Source organism: Nannobrachium achirus (assembly GCF_963921795.1).
Source record: "Nannobrachium achirus genome assembly, chromosome: 2".
NCBI classification, from domain to species: Eukaryota; Metazoa; Chordata; class Actinopteri; order Myctophiformes; family Myctophidae; genus Nannobrachium; species Nannobrachium achirus.
Genome location: NC_137811.1, coordinates 62,384,079 through 62,403,845, shown reverse-complemented (window position 1 = coordinate 62,403,845; position 19,767 = coordinate 62,384,079). Strand labels below are relative to the sequence as shown.

At 47.2% G+C, this 19,767-nt stretch overlaps 1 protein-coding gene across 1 annotated transcript; it reads left to right on the top strand.

Annotated features, from left to right (window-relative positions):
- Window positions 1–7,674: 7,674 nt before the first annotated feature.
- On the top strand, window positions 7,675–19,616 carry atn1 (atrophin 1; the record flags this gene model as incomplete). Its single annotated transcript, XM_080750494.1, has 9 exons — window positions 7,675–7,701; window positions 8,394–8,498; window positions 9,147–9,266; window positions 9,585–12,508; window positions 12,817–13,033; window positions 14,565–16,107; window positions 16,743–16,886; window positions 17,532–17,712; window positions 19,583–19,616. The coding sequence occupies 9 exons, from the start codon at window positions 7,675–7,677 to the stop codon at window positions 19,614–19,616; spliced, it is 5,295 nt and encodes a 1,764-aa protein (XP_080606620.1).
- Window positions 19,617–19,767: the final 151 nt, after the last annotated feature.

Here is a 19,767-nt window from a genome sequence, read left to right as displayed (position 1 = left end):
TCTCCTCACTGCACACACCAGCACTTTCCTCTTTCCACTGTTCAAGTTCTTTTCTCTCCCCCTCTCCCCTGATCCGCCTTCCGTCTCCGTTTGACTCTTCAAAAGTTTTTTTTTTTTTTTTTTTTAAGTTTGTCCTACTGTTCTGTTCTCTTTGTCCTCTTCTCCTGCGCCATGTGGGGGAAACCCCCAGTAGCTTGTCACTGGACTATATCTGTTGCTACTTCAGTATAAGGTTTAAAATTGCCAAAAGTCAATAAAGAAATTGAATTTTTAAATTCAAACCTATAATTGCATGTGTATTTGTTCTGCTTATATCAATCCAAACCATTCAAGCATTTGTGTAAATCCAGTTCTGTTCTGTTTGCGGTGGAATTAAGAGGATTTACTGTGTGGATACAACCACAGTGCAACAAGACTATTGAGGCTGATTGTGTGGAGAGTGACACCTTGAATGACACAGGACTGGAAAAGTAATAGACGCCTGGGGCAATTTCCCTATAGGCCTACTGTAGGTCTGTATTTACATTTTGTAACATTTGCCTGCTTTTGCTTGTGCCCTTGAATACTTCAGCAAACATCGCCACCAAAAGACAGGTTTATAAACCACATTTGTCATATTGTCCTGTGGCATGTTGGCATGTAATAATAATAAAAGTCTAACAACAATAATAATTATTATTATTATTCATATCCACAAGTTTCCAACGTCCCATTGTGCATTGCGCAGCAGGTGTGCGGCAGTTCTGGAGTCGCAGCAGAGAGTGATTAAGAACGTCTGTAAATGTCTAAAGTGTCAATATTATCATTATTATTTATTTTTATAAAATAGAAGGGAAGGGTCTGTGTACAAGAATTGCACTGCCTGCGATAGTGCCAAAGCAGTAGCCTACAATCCTTTACCTTGTGAAGTAGGCCTGAATCATGTCAAATCAAAATTGATGGGAGCAAAGATCTGCCTTTTGGAGGCCAAGGTAATAACAGGTACCTTGTGCTGCCTGCACGCAGCAAGCGTGGCAGGCTGGCAGCAGAGGGAGCACGAGCCGTGCTCGTGGTGTGTGAATGAGAGAGAAGGAATAAGGTAGACGCGCAGGCGCAGTGCGTCGATCTTCACCACCACCGTTGCCATGGTTACTACACAATAGGAGCCGGGACAGGGGGCTGCGTGAAGGGGGAGAGAGAGAGAGAGAGAGAGAGAGAGAGAGAGAGAGAGAGAGAGAGAGAGAGAGAGGCAAAGGGAGGAGGAGGTTTGCAGACCCGCTTGACTGGACACACCGCTGCAAAAGGTTTTCACAGACTGACTCAAGTGTGTAGTGGCTGTGCCCTCGTCGTCTGGAGACAAGACAGACAGACAGACAGACAGACAGACAGACAGACAGACAGACAGACAGACGTTTTAGGTAACGTCAGACCTGCACACGGATAGATGCTATAAAAAGGGGTGTATATTCTATTCATCGTGTTAAAGTGCTTAATCTACAGATGAAATTAGGTCTCTCTCTTTACCCCCCAAATGAATTCAGAGATGGTTTAGTCATCCCCATAAGTCTCATATTATTAATTAGGCCTATTAAATGTAATCCCTATCGCCAATAAATACATTTTTAGCTATTGACTTTTAAGACCTTGACTATTATATTAAGGCCACTGTAGACCATAATACGAACAAAGAACGACTGTCTGTGTGCGACTCATATGCTTCATCACGAGAAAATATCACCGTAGCCCAAATAGCTTTGGCCTACAGCAGAACCTTCCCCAGGCAGCAGCTATAAGGTGACTCTCTGGAGGGAGAAGAGAAGACAGACTGGCCAACGCAATAGAAAGAAAACCCCTTCTCTCTCTCTCTCTCTCTCTCTCTGGTCCCCTCCCTCTTCAGAGTTGTGGCCCTCTGCACCTCCTTCTCCTCCCTGCTCCCTCCCTCCCTCCTTCTCCCCCTTCTCTCTCTCTCTACCTCCATCTCTCTCTCCGACGGTGAGTGGTGTAAAAGTAACTAAGTACATTTACTCAAGTATTGTACAATTTTGACAATACTTGGGTAGGCCTATTTCCCATTTTACTTTTACTTCTACTCCGCTACATCTCAGAGGCAAATGTTGTAGGCTACTTTTACCACTCCACTACAATTATTTGACCACTGCTTTGGCAACTTGTTACTTTGTAGATTTTGATTATTATTTCAAAAACATAGCCTACCTTACCCGCTTCTGCCCTACCGGTATTTTTCATTTTGTGCTTGTAGATCTGCTATTTTCAAAATATTTGCACACATTTGAAAACTTGAAATAAGACATTCTGCATATGATTTATGAACAGTAGGTCTATTGCATACTTTTACTTTTGGTATTTTAAGTACATTTTGATACCTATACTGTTGTACATTTATTCTGGACTTTTACTTGTAACAGATTATTTCTACATTGCAGTATTGCTACTTTTACTTAAAAGTAAAAACATGCGAGTACTTTTTCCACCACCGACCGAGCAACCCCCTTTCCTTATGCAAATCACGCCCTCTTCTTCTCCTCGCTCTCTTTCTCTCACCCGACGTGCATCCCTCGGTCCCTCCTCTCTCCTCTCCTCTCTTCGCCCCTCCGTTAAAAATTGCGAGTGACTGTATGTGTATGTGTGTGTACCGAGAGGAGGAGGGAGGGAGGCGGAAAAAAGTGCAAGTCGTCTTTCGGTAGGGAGAGAAGGCAAGGACTGAGGGGGGAGTGAGAGAGAGAGAGAGAGAGAGAGAGAGAGAGAGAGAGAGTGGGGAACAAGGAAAGGGGAAGAAGGGGGGTGGGGAAGAGAGGGCGAGCGTATACGCATCAATTTGTACAGTCCTCTCTCCACTGGCACCCCGTTTTCCTCCCTGTGGCTGCGACGACTTAAAAGAGAAATTCTTCTGCATTCTATTTTATATGCGGGAGGGAACCGTTACCGTTACAATGTGACTATAGCAGCAGCAAAGCAGCCGGGGCTCTTGTTTACAGAAGCGTGCGCTTCTTCTTCTCCGTGGTGTGCGTGTGTTGCTTGTGTGTCAACGTGCAATATAAAAGAAGAAGAGAGAAAAAAAAACAAGAGGAAAAGAGGGGAGAATGGGAGAGAGAGAGAGGGGGACACGCATCGCTGGATGTTATAGGTAAGGAGGAGAAGGAAGGGGGGAAAATGGATGGCGAAGTCTAGAATTTGAAGCTATTCCTTTTGGGCCACGTTTGTGTGAGTGTGTGTGTGTATGTGTGCGTGTGTGTGTGTGTGTCTCTCCCTCCCCTTTCTTTCTTTGTGCGTTAATGATCATGCCCCGTGCGTTATGGCTAATTTATAAGCTCCCGGTAAATTAACGTTAATGATGTAAAATGCCCAAGGCGCACTAACACATTCCTAACCGAGGAAAAGGGGTAACCGAGCCGGTGCTAAAAATGCCATTCGCCATTCTATACCAGCATTTTTTTTTCTTTTTTTTTTTTTAGACGTGGAATTTTATCAAGAAGAAAAACTGTGTTGCTGTGCTGGCATCCATTCTGGCCGACACACCATACATGTATGTATGTGTGCTGCTCAACACGGTTCGTCTGTCTCGTCCTAGGTGGCAGCAGCAGCAGTCTCTGGCATGCTATGGAACAGCTTCTAGCCAGTTCCCCCTGCATGTGTATCAATAACATTCGCAGGAAGAAAGAGAAGAAAGAGTGGTTGCAGTGCCTTTGCTTGCTTGCCTCGTCGCCGGGTGATGTAAGCAGTGCAACTGCATGCTGCTTTGCATCACATGCAGTGGTCGATTTGTTTATAATACATGCATGACTGTGCTTGTGTGCTGATATACTGTTGTATGTTATTTCTGTGTTTGCGTTCTATTTGTTTATTATGGGCCATAGCATCCAGAGACCAGCCTAGGTGAAGAGATAGACTAATAGCTACCACCTGTAACTAACATTCACTTTCTATGCAGCAGGCCATTCATTGCTGAGCAACAACATATATATTTTCATTGCATATTAGGCTTATAACATAGGTATAGGCCATATATCAAGAATAGACCATTATGTATATTCGTTAGGCATTTATATAGGCCTGCAATGCTTTGCAATTACTCATTCAGACAAAACTGGTGTGAAATCAATGTGTCAGTCGATGTGCTTACTGTACTTGCCTAAGTATAGCAGCAGCAGTTCGTTTTCATTTCACTCTTTGAGGAACTGCCTTAAGTAAGGAGGCGTACTTATCTTTATTGCATGACTGACAATAAATATATATATGCGTCCATTGTATCTCTCAAGAAGTGTTTACTGTGATGTGTACATAAATCTATATATGCAGTCCTCCTCTAACTGGCTATGGGCAGTGCACCATGTACAGGCATCTCAGGTGATCCTAGCAGCTTGTCTGGACTGTAGATTCTACTATTGTGATTGATTGAATCAGTCACTGCAGCATGCACTAATAATTAATGCATGGCCATGTGTAGTAGAGCTGCCACAGGATTCACTAGCTGTACCTGCTATGAATCACACACACACACACACACACACACACACACACACACACACACACACACACACACACACACACACACACACACACACACACACGTCAGTCACACACACACACACACACACACACACACACACACACACACACACACACACACACACACACACACACACACACACACACACACACACACACAAGCAGTGTGTAGCTATTTGCTGCCTGCTTGGTGAAGCATGCATGTTCGTTTGCTGCCCTAACCGTTCAGCTAAATATATCTTTTATTTCACCCATTGTAAGAGCACTATTTATAGCCTCATTTAATATACATGAGTCCAATTTATTTCCACCGTAGTGGTACATGAATGAAAGGATTAAAATGGGCCTTTGTAGTGGCTTACCTATCAGGGCACACCCATGTGGATATAAGGATGGATGTGTGTTCTTTCTAATGACATGGCGGAGGCTGGTTGTTTGGGCGAGTAGCACTCTGTCTGTGTGATTCCGCTTGGTCATAACCAGGTCATGTGGGTTAACCACAAGTGGCTGCAGGTTTGGACTGCTGTGGTGGAGGTGCTTGAGAGGGAAAAGGGGGCTCTGATTGGTCTTGATATTTCCAGATTCATTTCTTGAGGTTCATTCAGTCTCCTGCAGACAGCTAAAAGAAGAGTTATTTCCTCATCAATGTGTTTTTGTTGTTGTTGTTGTTGTTTTTTAAATCTCACACAGAGTACACTAGAAGCTTTATTGTCCAATGTCCACATGTGGAAATGTATATTTGGCTTCAGTGTGGTACAGATGAATACTATAAAGTGAAGTCACAACAATTCAGCACCACACTATAGTACAATCACAATAGCATGACAGTAATCCATAACAGAGCTTGCAGTGCCTACCCCAGTTCTAGTTCACATCCGAGCCTATTCTCTGCGATTCATTCACTGCAATAGGGCCCAACTAAATGACACACATACACACATGTCCCAAACCACAGTGCATTCTGCTGGCCATAGCCATAGGTCATATGGGTTAACCACATGTGTCTGTGGGTTTGAGTTGCTGCGTTAAGGTGAATGGAGGTACAGGATTCTTTTATTTTTGAGCGGTGGTAGACCGCTCCTATACGTGGCTGTGCGTGTGTCTGTAGCCTTTTTCCTCAGCGTTTTGCCATAGCAAAATGTGTGTACGTAGCATCATGTTTGTCTAGTGATGTCATATGTCGTATGTCTGTAGCCTTTTTCCTCAGCGTTTTGCCATAGCAAAACGTGTGTGTGTAGCATAGCCTGTACATCCTAGACTCAAAGACGTTATGCAAGCACGACCACCGCTCACTTCACATTGGGTGTGATTTTTCCTTTTTTAAGTCATATTTCTTAGCAGTGTAGAGTAGTGACAGGCAGCAAATGGTCCGGCCAGTATCAGGAATCGAGCCAGTGACTCGCTGTCAAGCATTAGAGCCCATGTGGTTCGTACCCTAATCATTCGGATATCGGGTTGCTCCCGGATGGAAGTACGGAAGACGTTTAACCACATGAATCCTATATACTTCTTTGAATGGAGTCTCCCAGGGATCTATATAAGGCCCCCACCTTTTTTCCTTCCACAGAAATATCTTTGCCGGAAATAGCCTACAAGCTCACAGTCACAACATACTGTGTTGCACTTGTAGATCTGCTGTTTTTGCTGAACGTTAGCCCCCAGAATGGGGGGGGGGGGAAGGGTCATATGGTTAAGCCTGGTTATGTTCTCTGGAAGCCTTTTTTTGTATATATATATTATTGTTTTAGCAGTGCTCCTGGAAGGAGCTAATTAGCTCCAACATCTGGCTTTGTCCGGTTCTCAAAAGATCTCCAGTCCGCAAAAAGATTCCGGGCTCTGAAGCATGGCCTACATCAGGCCTATATATGGCCTACATCTTGGAACAACCGGCTCAAAGTTTGTTGTACGCCCAGGGTCCAAGCTTCACAGGACGCGCTGTGATTGGCCGCTTAATGAAATTAACTCATAAATAGCACCGTTCAGTTCACACTATGTGTGATTTTGTTTTTGAGGAGTGAATTCATTCCATTCGCCTTTAGATTTATTATATTATACTTTATTGACACAGAATTGTTACGCTTAAGATGGTATGCCCATTCAGTCTCAGAACAGCAAGGTGTACATCTGCTTGTGGATTCAAACATCATTGATGGACACATGAAACAAAAAATGTCTATGACTATATTATTCTGCACACAATTGTGTCCATATTTTAGGCTGACCATTCAGCAAAAATTGCATATAGAACCTCACCGGTCGCTGCATACTGTTGTGCTCCGAGATGAGGTCCTATAAAGGAGTCGCAGCGATTGCCGGGGCCGCCTCCACTTCGAGTTGGAAAACACTCTAAACGAAATTTTATCCAAAAAGTAAAGGTAGTTCCGAGCTCCAAGACTGTGATTACCTAACCAGGGTACATAAAACATGAACCACGGGGTTGGGAAAACGGTTTAAATCGCTTATTTAGTCTCATTACATTCAGAAAAGCCCCCGTGGCATGTGCCAGTACTGCATCCTTCCCATTGTAGCAGAATAAGGAGCAGTACTGGCAACTGCCGCCGGAGGAGTTCCGGTTGAATGGGAAAACATTAGAAAACTAGCGACTTAAGCGGTTGTTTCATGCCGTGGTTCATGTTTTATGTACCCTGGTTAGGTTATCACAGTCTGGGAGCTCGGAACTACCTTTACTTTTTGGATAAAATTTCCTTTCGAGTGTTTTCCAACTCGAAGTGGAGGCGGTCCCGGCAATCACTGCGCCACCTTTTTAGGACCTCATCTCGGAGCACAACAGTATGCAGCGACGGGTGAGGTTCTATATGGGGCTATGAGCTTGTATATCGAGTGTACACTGTAGACTCTAGTCTACACTGTAGAATGAAGACAAAGAAAAGGTATAGAGTCCTGGGCGACCCGCTCCACTAAGTAATATAGGGTTTAAGTTTTTAAACTCACCATTTCAAAACAGACTCTTGTAAAATAACATTGATTTCTATGTGGGACTTATTCAGGTAAAGATTGTGCAATTTTGGCTTATGTTTGTTTGTTTCTTGTTGCAGGTTTTTAGTAAATCACAAGGACTAACACTCAGCCTGCACAAAACAAGAAAAAAAGACAGTTCACTCCCCTCAATGGCATGTGTTATAAAATGGACAATATAACGGAGCAACGATGAAAACGCGAACACACAAAGAATCGGTAAGAGCCAAACCCACGTCATTCTTCTGTTGTGATGTCAGAGTTCTTTTTTTCTCCCTTCTTTTGTAGTCATGAAGAAAATAGAATTGTGAGATTAAGTAAGGTTACTTATTGATATTACTTAAGAAATATTTTTTTTGTATATTGTATTTTTATTTGTTTCTTACATATTTATGTACCTCTACAATGGATTGTGTATATACTAATACTAATTGCTTCTAAGCAGTGTATGTGTACCTATTGTCCTTTCCAGAAAACATAGTTGATAAGGCAATATGCTATTTTATCTTGTGACACAATTTCACAATAGCTGAAGCTACTTGTGATTGTATAATGCAAAATCTATATTCAAGAAAATAATGAGAAGAGACAGATGGCATTTTTATCAGTATTTACCCCCCTCTCCTTGACACTTCTCTGTCTGTCTTTCACTCATCTCCCCTCCCTCTTCTTCTCCACTACTTCTTGCCTTTCTTGTCTATTTTCTATCTATCATCCACCCCTCAAACCACCTTCTCTACATATAAAAATATTACGCTTTCACCACAACCAACCATGCGTGGCGTGGCGTTTTCATCTTCTATATCGTTTCCTAAATTCCTCTCACCCTGCAATGTTGTTATGTTTCATCATCTCCCGCTCTTGCCCTCAACTGTCTCCTCCTTTCCCTCCACCCGCTGTTGGTGTTTCAGATGCCCATGCGCAGTGGGCGCAGGCGGGGGGGTAGCGAGGAGAGAAGGGGACGGCGCCCACACCCCACCAGCCCCACTCGACCCGAACGCAACGACAGGCAGCCGGTTAGAGTCTTGATTTTGCTCTTTCTCTCCCTTCTTTCTTGTTTTGATGTGGTGGAGTGAGTGACTTCACACAGGCAATGAGCTTTTGTGTGTGTGTGTGTGTGTGTGTGTGTGTGTGTGTGTGTGTGTGTGTGTGTGTGTGTGTGTGTGTGTGTGTGTGTGTGTGTGTGTGTCTGTCTGTCTGTCTGTGTGTGTGTGTGTGTGTGTGTGTGTGTGTGTGTGTGTGTGTGTGTGTGTGTGTGTGTGTGTGTGTGAAAGAGAGGTAGAAAAGAAGAAAGTGTCATTACGTATCAGTCCAAACCCTAATGAGTGTGTGTGTGTGTGTGTGTGTGTGTGTGTGTGTGTGTGTGTGTGTGTGTGTGTGTGTGTGTGTGTGTGTGTGTGTGTGTGTGTGTTCTCAGTATATGAGTCATCACCATGATTGCCACAGACGTACCCTTGTTCTGCCAGTGTTGTTTGCTGGTGTATGTTTCAGCTTAACACATTGAATACTTTGAAGTTTTCTTTTCGGATTTGTTGTTGCATGTGTTTGTGCTTTGTGCACGAACGCGTGTTTGTGAATCTTTGTTCTAAAAACAGATGTAGGACTAGTATGCACCATAGCACCACAATGACATTAAAACGTGTATTTTCTTTTATTTTTGGCAGCAGAGAAACACTGGTGAGGAATTGACAGGAAATCGCTTCAATCGCAGATCACAGGGCCATGATTCATCTGAGAGTGAGGGGGAGCAAATTGTATCACCTCCAAAGAGGCAAAAAGTTCAGGTAATGCTACATTTCATTAACCTCTGATATAAGAACCACATTTAAAGTTTAAATCAGTGCTCATATTCAAGGAGGCAGCTCCCCAAGTTGCAACAGTTTGACAGTAAAGTCACTCTTATCCAGAGTGACCAGATATGACTTCAGTGCCCTGCTCAAGGACACATAGTCAGGACATGAGTGTTAATACAAAGGTTGGTTGTTGCTTCGACCAAACCTGTCATCTTTTAGTTATGGGTAGTCATTATGTTAACTCTATGTAATGTCTAAACTTATATTTTCATATTGTCTACTAATGACGTTCTGGGGTTTTCTCATCAGGATTCAGCCTCTACCCCAAACCCTCCAACGTCAACTCTCTCCACCGACAGTTCGGCTCCCTCTACGGTCCCGCCTCCAACCTCAGTCACCAGCCAGTCCCGCGAGAGCGACAATGAAGATGGCCAGTCCCAGGGTAGCAGGAGTTCGGTTGTAGGGAGCTTGGCAAATAGCAGCAGCAGTCTCAGTAGTGGGCGTGACATAGACCAGGACAATCGCTCCTCGTCCCCGAGTCTCTCCGCCTCCCCTCTGGGCAGCTTGGACTCTGACTCTGATGGCCCTGACTCGCCAAAGCATGGAGAGAGTGAACGAGAGAAAGGGAAAGAGGGCGGGGCGGGGAAGTCGGTGGGAGAGGACAGGAGAACTGGCAGAGAAGGAAGAGGGGAGGAGCCCTGCGGAGATGGAGAAAAGAGGGAAGGAGACGGAAGAATGGAGGACTGTCCGTCTCTCAAGCCCTCCTCCACCCCCTGCTCTTCCACCACTCTCACCCCCTCGCTCCGAGGCGGATTGGGAGATTCTGCAAACGACAGCAATAGCGGGAGGAAGTCGTATTTCTCCTTGGACTCCAAGTTGGTGTGCAAGGTGGAGTATGGCGGCCCGGACAATGTGCACGGTGGCAGCCGAATGAATCCCAAAGCCAACACGCAGTGCGTGACCAAGACAACCATCTCTGGGGGAGACTATCCCCATGGCAACCCCAGCATTTCCCACCCTCTGCCCCCTCCACCCCTACCTCCCCCACCTGCCCTGAAGCCCCTGGAGCTGGGAGGGCCCAACCTGCCCGTCGAGGTAAAGACAGAGAGGGAAAAGCTGGAGAAGGGAGACAAGCTCATGGATAAGGCCCAGTCTACCCCCCCTTCCCTGTTACCACAGACCAGCCCCCAAGCCCAAACCCAGCCCCACTCTCAGTCCCAACCCCAGCCCTCCCCCCACCCGCACCACTACAGCCCCGCCGCTGGCTGGCAGGGTGGCACGGCGAGCGGTTGCCAGGGGAGCTGGGGCTATACCCGCTACCCTGGCAACCACCACCCGCATCAGCCCCCGGTGCAGCAGCAACAGCTCCCCTCCGTTTACAACCCTCCGTCCTCTCGCCACTCCTCCTCCCACCCCTCTTACCTCCCCCACCCTCACCCTCACCCCCACAGGGAGTACCTGCCCAGGTACACCGGTGGGGGAGGGGACAGAGAGAGGGGGGCTGCAGGAGAGAGGGAGAGGGGAGTGAGGGGGGAGTGTGGGGGCAGGGAGATTAATAGGGAGTTCTCAGCTCCCTTGGGCAATAGTGGCAACAACAGCAGCGGGGGTAATAATAATAACAATAATAATAGCACTTGTGGTGGTATTGGCGGGCCCAACAGCATTCAGAGCCGGGAGTTTGGGGGCCTGTCCGTGGGTCAGAACCGGGAGTTCCCAGGTTCTGGGAGAGACGGGCCTAACATGGGTCCAGGAGGAAGAGACTTTGGTCCAGCTTTCAGAGAGAGGGAGAGAGAGAGAGAAAGAGAAAGAGAGAGGGATGGAGGGAGAGAATTCCCTCTGCCAAATCAAAACCAGAACAGAGACTTCAGTGGGCCCAACGGAGCTGGAGCCGGGCATCCTAGAGATAAAGAGGGGGGCAGATGGGGTGAGTTTGGGGGTCAGACAAGAGAGGTGGGAGGCAACAATAACCCTAACAACAACCCTGGACCCCAGGGGAACCAACCTAGCTCAACCAGTGGGCTACCCGCCACGCCAATGCTGAACCGGGACCCTCCAGCATCACCCCAAAATAACTCTGGCCACCCTCCTCACTCCTCCCTGCCACCTCACCCCCATCCACATCCGCCAAACTCGTCCAGCCGAGACTACCCTCCTTCCATGGACCAAGGACAAACCCCGCCTTCTGGGGCAGACCACTTTCATAGGGACTACCCCCCTAATGCTGGAGGGAAGGAGTTCCCCACTGGCACGCAGCCCTCTACCGGGCCAAATCGAGAATTTCTCAACTCTCCTGGGGTGACCCCAAACCTTGTGCGAGAGTACTCGGGGCCCGGGGGGCCTCAGCACCCTCACCCGCCCCACCCTCACTACCAGGCAGGGCCCAGGGACAGAGACAGGGAGAGGGACTCTAACTTGCGAGAGTCTACGCTTTACCAAAACCGTGGTGGTGGCCCCAATCAGCCCCCTGCCCTCTCTCCTTCTTCCTCATCTTCCTCCTCCTCCTCTGCTCATCACGGACACCCTCCGAACGCTCCATATCCCCCTCCCCCGCCTCCACCCCCTCTCCCTTTACCCCAGACCAGCCATGCCCAGCCACCTCCGTCAGGCATGGGACCCAATCACGCACGTCCTCCGCATTACCAATCCTCTAATCAGACTCCTCCAACACCCCTCTCACCACTGCCCAGCCCATCCACCAACCAGATGGGGAGTTTCTCCAACTTTCCTCCCGGCTCCTCTTCCTCTGGGCCCAACATGCCACTTCCTGGTTCGGTTGTGTCGTCCACCTGTTCACCTGGCTGCCGCCCTTCCCCCTTCCACAGCACTTTGAGCGGCCACCCTCCGTTCGGTGGACCCTATCACTCTAATGGGAGTGGCGGAGGCTCTAACACGGCCAGCAGCAATAGCAGCAGTAATATGCCCAACATCAGCAATAGCAGCTCACAGTCCCTGTCGCCTCAGAACGCCTCCAAGGGACCTCCCCCGCCTCTTAGTAACCACAGCAACAACAACAGCAGCAACAACAACAATGGCACTTCCACCCCGGTTTCTAGTTCTTCCCTTCCCGGAGACGGGCACTCTGATTCGTCGACGGGTCCCCTTATGCCGACTGTCATCAAGGAGGAGCCAATCGAGGAGCGGGAGGAGAGTGAAAGTCCGCCCCCAGTGTTGAGAAGCCCCTCCCCTGAGCCCAAGCCGGTGGACATTCCCATTCATGCCAGCCAATCAGCACGGTAATAAAACAGGATCCCAATTAGGATCATCCTAATTGAGGATGATCTAATCTGTCACTAGCCAATGTTTGCATTTGTCTTGTAATTACTGTAGATGATGTTGATTATGATAATGGTAGACATTGGTAGTGATAAAGGCAAATGTTCACGTGGTGAGAGAGATCTCTCTATAATCTATTTTATCCCGAATTTTAAAACGAAACTATTACATGCCAGTGTAGTGTTGATTGCTAATGGTGCCTGTGTGTGTGTGTCTGTGTGCCTGCGTGCGTGCGTGTGTGCGTGTGTGCTGTGAGCACTGTCTCCAGGTTTCACAGGGTTCTGGATCGCGGCAGTGGTAATTCCTGCGCCCGCAGTGACGTTCTCTTCGTACCGCTGGACGGCTCCAAGCTGTGGAAGAAGAGGAACGAGATGATAGAGAGAGCGCGCAGGGAGGTGGAGCAGAGGGCGAGAGACCTGCGAGAGAAAGAGCGGGAGCGAGAGAGGGAGAGGGAGAGAGAAAGAGAGCTGGAGAGGCATCTACAGGTTAGTTAGGATGTCTGGGGTTTAAGTTGTTTGATTGCTATTCTAGTTGAGGAGCAAAGAGAATCCATAACTATTATTCACCATGTTTAACCAGACTCTAGATGAAAGACTTTATTTTGTCATGCTCATGTGCAGTGAAATGCATGCAGCAGACTCTGCCAGACTGTGATACAAGATATAATACAATATAATAAGTAAGGTAATAAATAAAGTTATTTCATTTCACTATTATTCATAGTCATAAAATGTATAATTAATTGAGTATTCCGTCTGTATGAATCAATTATCACCATTAGCCTATTATGAGTCGTTTAGACAATTTGATTTAGTTGAAATGAAACCACTTTTCATATTACAGGCAAAACGGCGAAACGTTCGGAATTTCCATATGCGGAGATGATTGTTGACATCAGGCTGTTTCTGAGGAAACCGGCGCAAGCGCTGACTCATTGTGACATCACATCATAAAAGGCTCTGACATCACGTACGCCACATGAGTCAACAAAAAATGCCATGGTTACATATTGAATGTCATCAGTATGACGTGTTTTGATGTTCCTATATGGGCATAAATGGACACAGGCAAACATGATCAATATGGGTCTTATGACAACAGGTATAATGGGGTTTGCATTAAAGGGTAGGGCATTCATAGAGATCTCCATATACTGTATGGGCATAAAATGGACGCCCGTATGCGGAGCTGATGTCTGACATCAGAGACTTCCGGAACCGGCACTGTGTCTGCAGAGATCTCCATATATGGGCATAAGTGGACACAGGCAAACAGATGGTCAAAACGGGTCCTATGACAACAGGTATAATGGGGTTTGCATTGAAGGGTGGGGCATTCATTCCCTATTTCAAATTTGGCACGCGCGTTCCCCGCCACAGCAGGTAGTGCAGTGCCCTGCCTCGACCCGACCTGATACGTGATTCTCCGGAACCGGCACGAAAGGTTCGGATTCTGATGTCTGACATCAGGGTTTTCCGGAACCGGCACTGTGTCTGCAGAGATCTCCATATATGGGCATAAAATGGACGCAGACAGACAGATACAGATATCTCCATATATGGGCATAAAATGGACGCAGACAAACAGATAACTCCATATATGGGCATAAATGGACACAGGCAAACAGATGGTCAAAACGGGTCCTACAGAGATCTCCATATATGGGCATAAATGGACACAGGCAAACAGATGGTCAAAACGGATCCAGGTATAATGGGGTTTGCATTAAAGGGCGGGACATTCATTCCCTATTTACATCGTTCCCGATTTGGCCAGGTCGCCGACTAGACGCTCGGGCGGCCGAGCTTCTAGTAATTTGAAATGGGGGTCCTTGATGTAATGAAAGTCTGTTTGGGGCTCTGCGACATGAAGTTTGAACTACTCCTGTTCTTAAACTACTTGATTTGCGTCTTTTTGTGTGTGTATTCTTTGAGAGTTTTGAAATGTCAGAAGGTGTATAGCGAGTCCAGGCAGACGAGAATGACGATGTTCCTTCATGTCTCTGATTCTCTGCAGCAGCAGAAAGATGCCAACAACAACGCGGCTGTTGGAGCCCGACACGGCTCCTCGCTCTTCTTCCCTTCCTCGTCCTCCATCATCCTGGACCCTTCGTCCTCCCCCGCCTGCTCCTCAGCCAACTCCGCCTCCCACCCTCAGGCTCACGCCCAGCACCACCCGTCTCACCCGCATCATGCCCACCTCCACCCCTCGCACCACCTCCACCCCTCCCTTTCTCACTCCATCCCTCATTCCCTCCTGATCCCATCCATGGGAGGGGGGTCACACCAAATGGGAATTGGCATAGGTGGTCCGTATCTTGGCCCCGACACGCCAGCGCTGAGGACCCTGAGTGAGTACGCTCGGCCCCACGCCATGTCCCCCCTGGGGATGGCAAGAGCCCAGGCACACCACCCCCACATCCACCACGGACACCCCCATGTTCATCCCTCCTTCTTCCTGCCTCAGTTCCAGAACCATGCAATGGCACACCCGCACCACCTCCCCACTGATGCTGCCACAGCGGCGGCCATTTTGGGCTTCTTATATGGGGGAAACTTAGAAGGTGGCCCTGGAGTAGCGAACCACATGGCGGGGGGCCCGGGGCATGGTGCGGGGTTGGGAGGAATGGGGTTTCCACACGCAATGGCAGCCCACCGAGATCGCATGAAGCCGGGTTTTGAGTTTAAGAGTGAGGAGAGGGTTTACCCACCGGTCTCCATGTCTGACCCCAACGCACTCGCCCTCGCCCACTCCCACTCACACGCCCACGCCCATGCCCATGCTCATGCCCACGCGCACTCCCTGCTCCTCGGGGGAAGTGCAGCAGGAGCCAGCGAGGTGGCGGTCTACGGCACCCCCCCTCCCCAGGCCCCGCCAGGGCCGCCTCCGCACCTCCAGAACCCGGCACTGGCCCCCGTGACACGGCCCCCCAACCCCCCCGCCCCTCAGTCCCTCTCTAACCCCCCACCCTCCTCCCTGCTCCCTCCCTCGCTGCCCTCTCATCCTGCGTCTGCTCCGCCGGTGGCTGGTGCCCCGCCGCCTCCGGCAGGCCCTGCCTCTGCTCCCCCGGCTGCTGCACCTCCTCCACCTCCTGCCCAGGCCCCCTCTAACCCCGCCTCGTCCCTCCACCACCCGGTGTCCCACGCTTCTTTTCCCAGCTCCTTGCCCTCTCACCCGGCGGCTCCACCGGCCCCCGCCGCGACCACTCCCTCTGAAAACTACCCCTCCGCCGCCCGCTCTCCTGCCTCCAGCGACAGGGAGAGGAGCGGGGAGAGAGAGCGAGAGCGGGAGAGAGACAGAGTGAACTTGCCAACTGCTGCAGACAGAGAGCGAGAGAGGGAGAGGGAGAGAGAACGAGGGGGAAGTGCCGGGGGCGGAGGGGCGAGTGGAGGAGGTGGTGGAACAGGAACAGGAACAGGAGGCGGAGGAGGAGGAGCAGGAGGTGGAGCAGGAGGTGGAGGAGAGAATCTGGGTCGCCTACAGATGTTGAACGTGACGCCTCATCATCACCAGCACTCACACATCCACTCCCACCTACACCTACACCAGCAAGACACAGGTACTACCCACTGCTGCTGTCTCACATGCTCCCTCTGGGACTCTGGAACCACTCAAGGCCAATATACAGTATGCCCCTTCCGACTTCGGAATCAGAAGTTCAGAATGACAATTTGTAGTTCTATCACCTACCTTTCCGAAAAAATGTTCGGATGTTGGAAGGAGTATGTATTGTGCTATTACCAAAATTGTGAAAATGCTCATGAGCTTGTAGACCTGCTAGAGCTGGAAGATCTGCTTTTTTATTGAAAAATATCACCTATAATGTCATGCCAATTTGGAATACTTAAATGAAATGCCAATAAGTACTGTACAAGTTATCTTGACGTTAGACTCGTCTAGCCTTGAAAACAGATCCAGTGTCCCAGTGGTTAATTTATAATCCTTTACACGGCAGTGTAAACTGCCTTGCTGACAAGATCAATTCTTTTTGCCAAGCAACACTGTTATGCTATGGAGTATAAATCCTTCCTTATACTTGAAATGTTGATGGCACTGCTCTAAATATTATCTTACAAAATGCAATAACATGGATATTTAAAAATAAAAAATATATATCCTAATAATGTATAAAGTATATTCCTTGGCTGTTATTAAATACATCCTGTTTTTGTCTCTTACATCATTGGCCCCCAGCGGCGGGCGGGGTTCACCCCCTGATGGACCCGTTGGCATCGGGGTCTCCTCTGACACGCCTCCCGTACCCAGGGGCCACGCTGGGCACCCCCATCCTGGCCCACCCTCTCACTGACAGCGAGGTTCTCCGGCAACAGCTCTTCGGTGAGGAGAAGGATCCTCGTCCATGTACTCAATTCAATTTCTTCTACATATATTAATTATAATGCTATATATAATATTGATACTCTATACTGACCTGCAAAGGAAAAGAACGGCAGTAACACCTTGTTCTGGTGTTCTTCTGTGGCTAGTCCACTGAAAATGAAGCAGAGTAGTGGGGGCACCGGAGGAAGGCACTGGTTGCTCAAGGCAGTTATGATTAATTCATCATTTGTTGCGTACTGGTGTAAAATATAATCTACCAGATGACAATGCATCGCAACACGGTGCATCGCAAGCTTGTAGATCAGCTATTTTTGGGTCATGATCAGGCTGTCTGGGTTCACATGCACTGTTTGTGTGCTCTACAGTTGAAATGTCATTAGTGGGGTTTAGATATCATATCAACAAAATAACAACTAAAGATTATTCAGGAGATAGACTGAAGTAATTTATCTCAGTTTCAATACTCCTGCAGTTACTGCTGTTTGTCTTTGCAGGTCAATTTTGTTGCCCTCAGTTTTTGTTAAGACCATTTATACTAAAATGATAACGGTGTCCTTTTTGCCCCGTCTCATCTCCTCTTTTTGTTGTCCTCCACGTGCCTCCCTGCACCACTTCTCTGCGCCTGGTTCCGTGCCTTCCCAGGTGCTCCCTTCCGCGACTTGCCCCAGCCGTCCTCTCTGTCTGGTCCCATGTCAGCAGCCCATCAGCTCCAGGCCATGCAGCAGGCCCAGAGCGCTGAGCTGCAGATCCAGAGACTGGCCCTGGAACAGCAGTGGATCCACCATCATCACCACCACTCCCTCACCCAGGACGAGTACTACAGGTACTCTCACTACTAACTCATATAATCATCATCACCACCACTCCCTCACCCAGGACGAGTACTACAGGTACTCTCACTACTAACTCATATAATCATCATCACCACCACTCCCTCACCCAGGACGAGTACTACAGGTACTCTCACTACTAACTCATATAATCATCATCACCACCACTCCCTCACCCAGGACGAGTACTACAGGTACTCTCACTACTAACTCATATAATCATCATCACCACCACTCCCTCACCCAGGACGAGTACTACAGGTACTCTCACTACTAACTCATATAATCATCATCACCACCACTCCCTCACCCAGGACGAGTACTACAGGTACTCTCACTACTAACTCATATAATCATCATCACCACCACTCCCTCACCCAGGACGAGTACTACAGGTACTCTCACTACTAACTCATATAATCATCATCACCACCACTCCCTCACCCAGGACGAGTACTACAGGTACTCTCACTACTAACTCATTGAGCACCTGAGACGAATAACAATATAAGTCCATATTTGAATTTTTTTGAACATATATATTTTTGGATTTACCAGACTGTAAACCACAAACAAATCATTTTTAATCTGTTAAATTGTTAATGCAATCCCCCCTCATTTTGTTTAATTGTCGGTTTTAATGTTATCTGCTCCCTTTGTCTGCTGAATATTGTGTGTACGTACTTAGACTGTTGTTCCACAAACTGCTGGAGATATACTGTTTTCCCACTTTCCATAAGTATTATGTCTTATAATTACCAATACCGGTATATATGAGTTAAGTAAAAAGATCTAACTCAACAAAATGAGGGGGGAGTACATTAAGACTTTAAGAAATTAAAAACTTCTAGTTTGTGGTTTACAGTCTGGTAAATCAAAAAAATGTCTTTATCCAAAATATTAAAATATGGACTTAGACTGTTATTCGTCTCAGGTACTCACTGTCATAATCAGTCATAAATTCCAATTTTACTTAGTTTGCTTTTCTGAAATCTGGATGGTAAATTACACATGGGCCTGGAATGTGTATGCTGCAGCAGGGTTTTCCATACTCTTTTTTTAAATACATTTGTCTAAATGCAAATCGCTGTTGTATTGTGGTTGGAGCTATTTGAGAGGGAGAGGTGATTCTTTGTGTGTGTGTTGAAAGCATCTTTGAATATTTAAAGGGGAAACGAAACCTTAGGCTGATTTTGGAGCTTGTTTTACAGCAGTTACAGCAGGGAGAAACATGGCAGGTGCTGATCTTAGGACACTGTGATGTAAGCACCACAGCTGCAGAAAATAAAATGTATAATAGAGTTATAGATGGCGTATTGGATTTAGGTGTGCCTTTGTGCAAGCATTGCACCGCGTAACATCCATTTCAGTAGACTCTTTGGTGACACCTTTGGTAGCTCCAGTTCACAGAATTCAGTTTGAAACAAACCCCACGGTACCTCTCCAAAACAAATGCTTCTGAAAAAAACGTTTTCAGAAATGGTATGTATTAACATTAAAATACACAAATAAAATAATGTCGGTGCAGGTATTCCATGAATCTTTTATTTTTATTTGAGACGTTCTTAAAAACACATTTATGTAGGCTCATTCCACATAAAATCTTTTGTTTAATTGACAAAATTGCACAATATGACTTATATTTTATTGAGCAAAAAGGCCTCTCAGGCTGACACCTGTTTTAGCCTTCTGTAGTTTTTAACCTGTACAGGAATATGAACTACAAAATCAGCATAGGGTTTCGTTCCCATTTAACTGAAGTGGCAATCAGATAGTGAAGGTGAAGGACCTTGAACCCCAACCGTATATTTAACCACTGCCTGAGTTGCGAATCTCACATGATTTTCCCTTCTCACTTTTTAGTCACCTGAAGAAAGAGAGTGACAAGACCCTGTGAGGGCAGGACAACACCAAAAGGGAAAAAAAACTTAACAAAACAAAACAAAAGCACTGCAAAACCACAGAAGAAACAAAGAACCCAAAATGCATCGTGAAACGGACATACACGTTGCGGCTGAATGAAGGAAATGTACTGTAATGATTGTGAA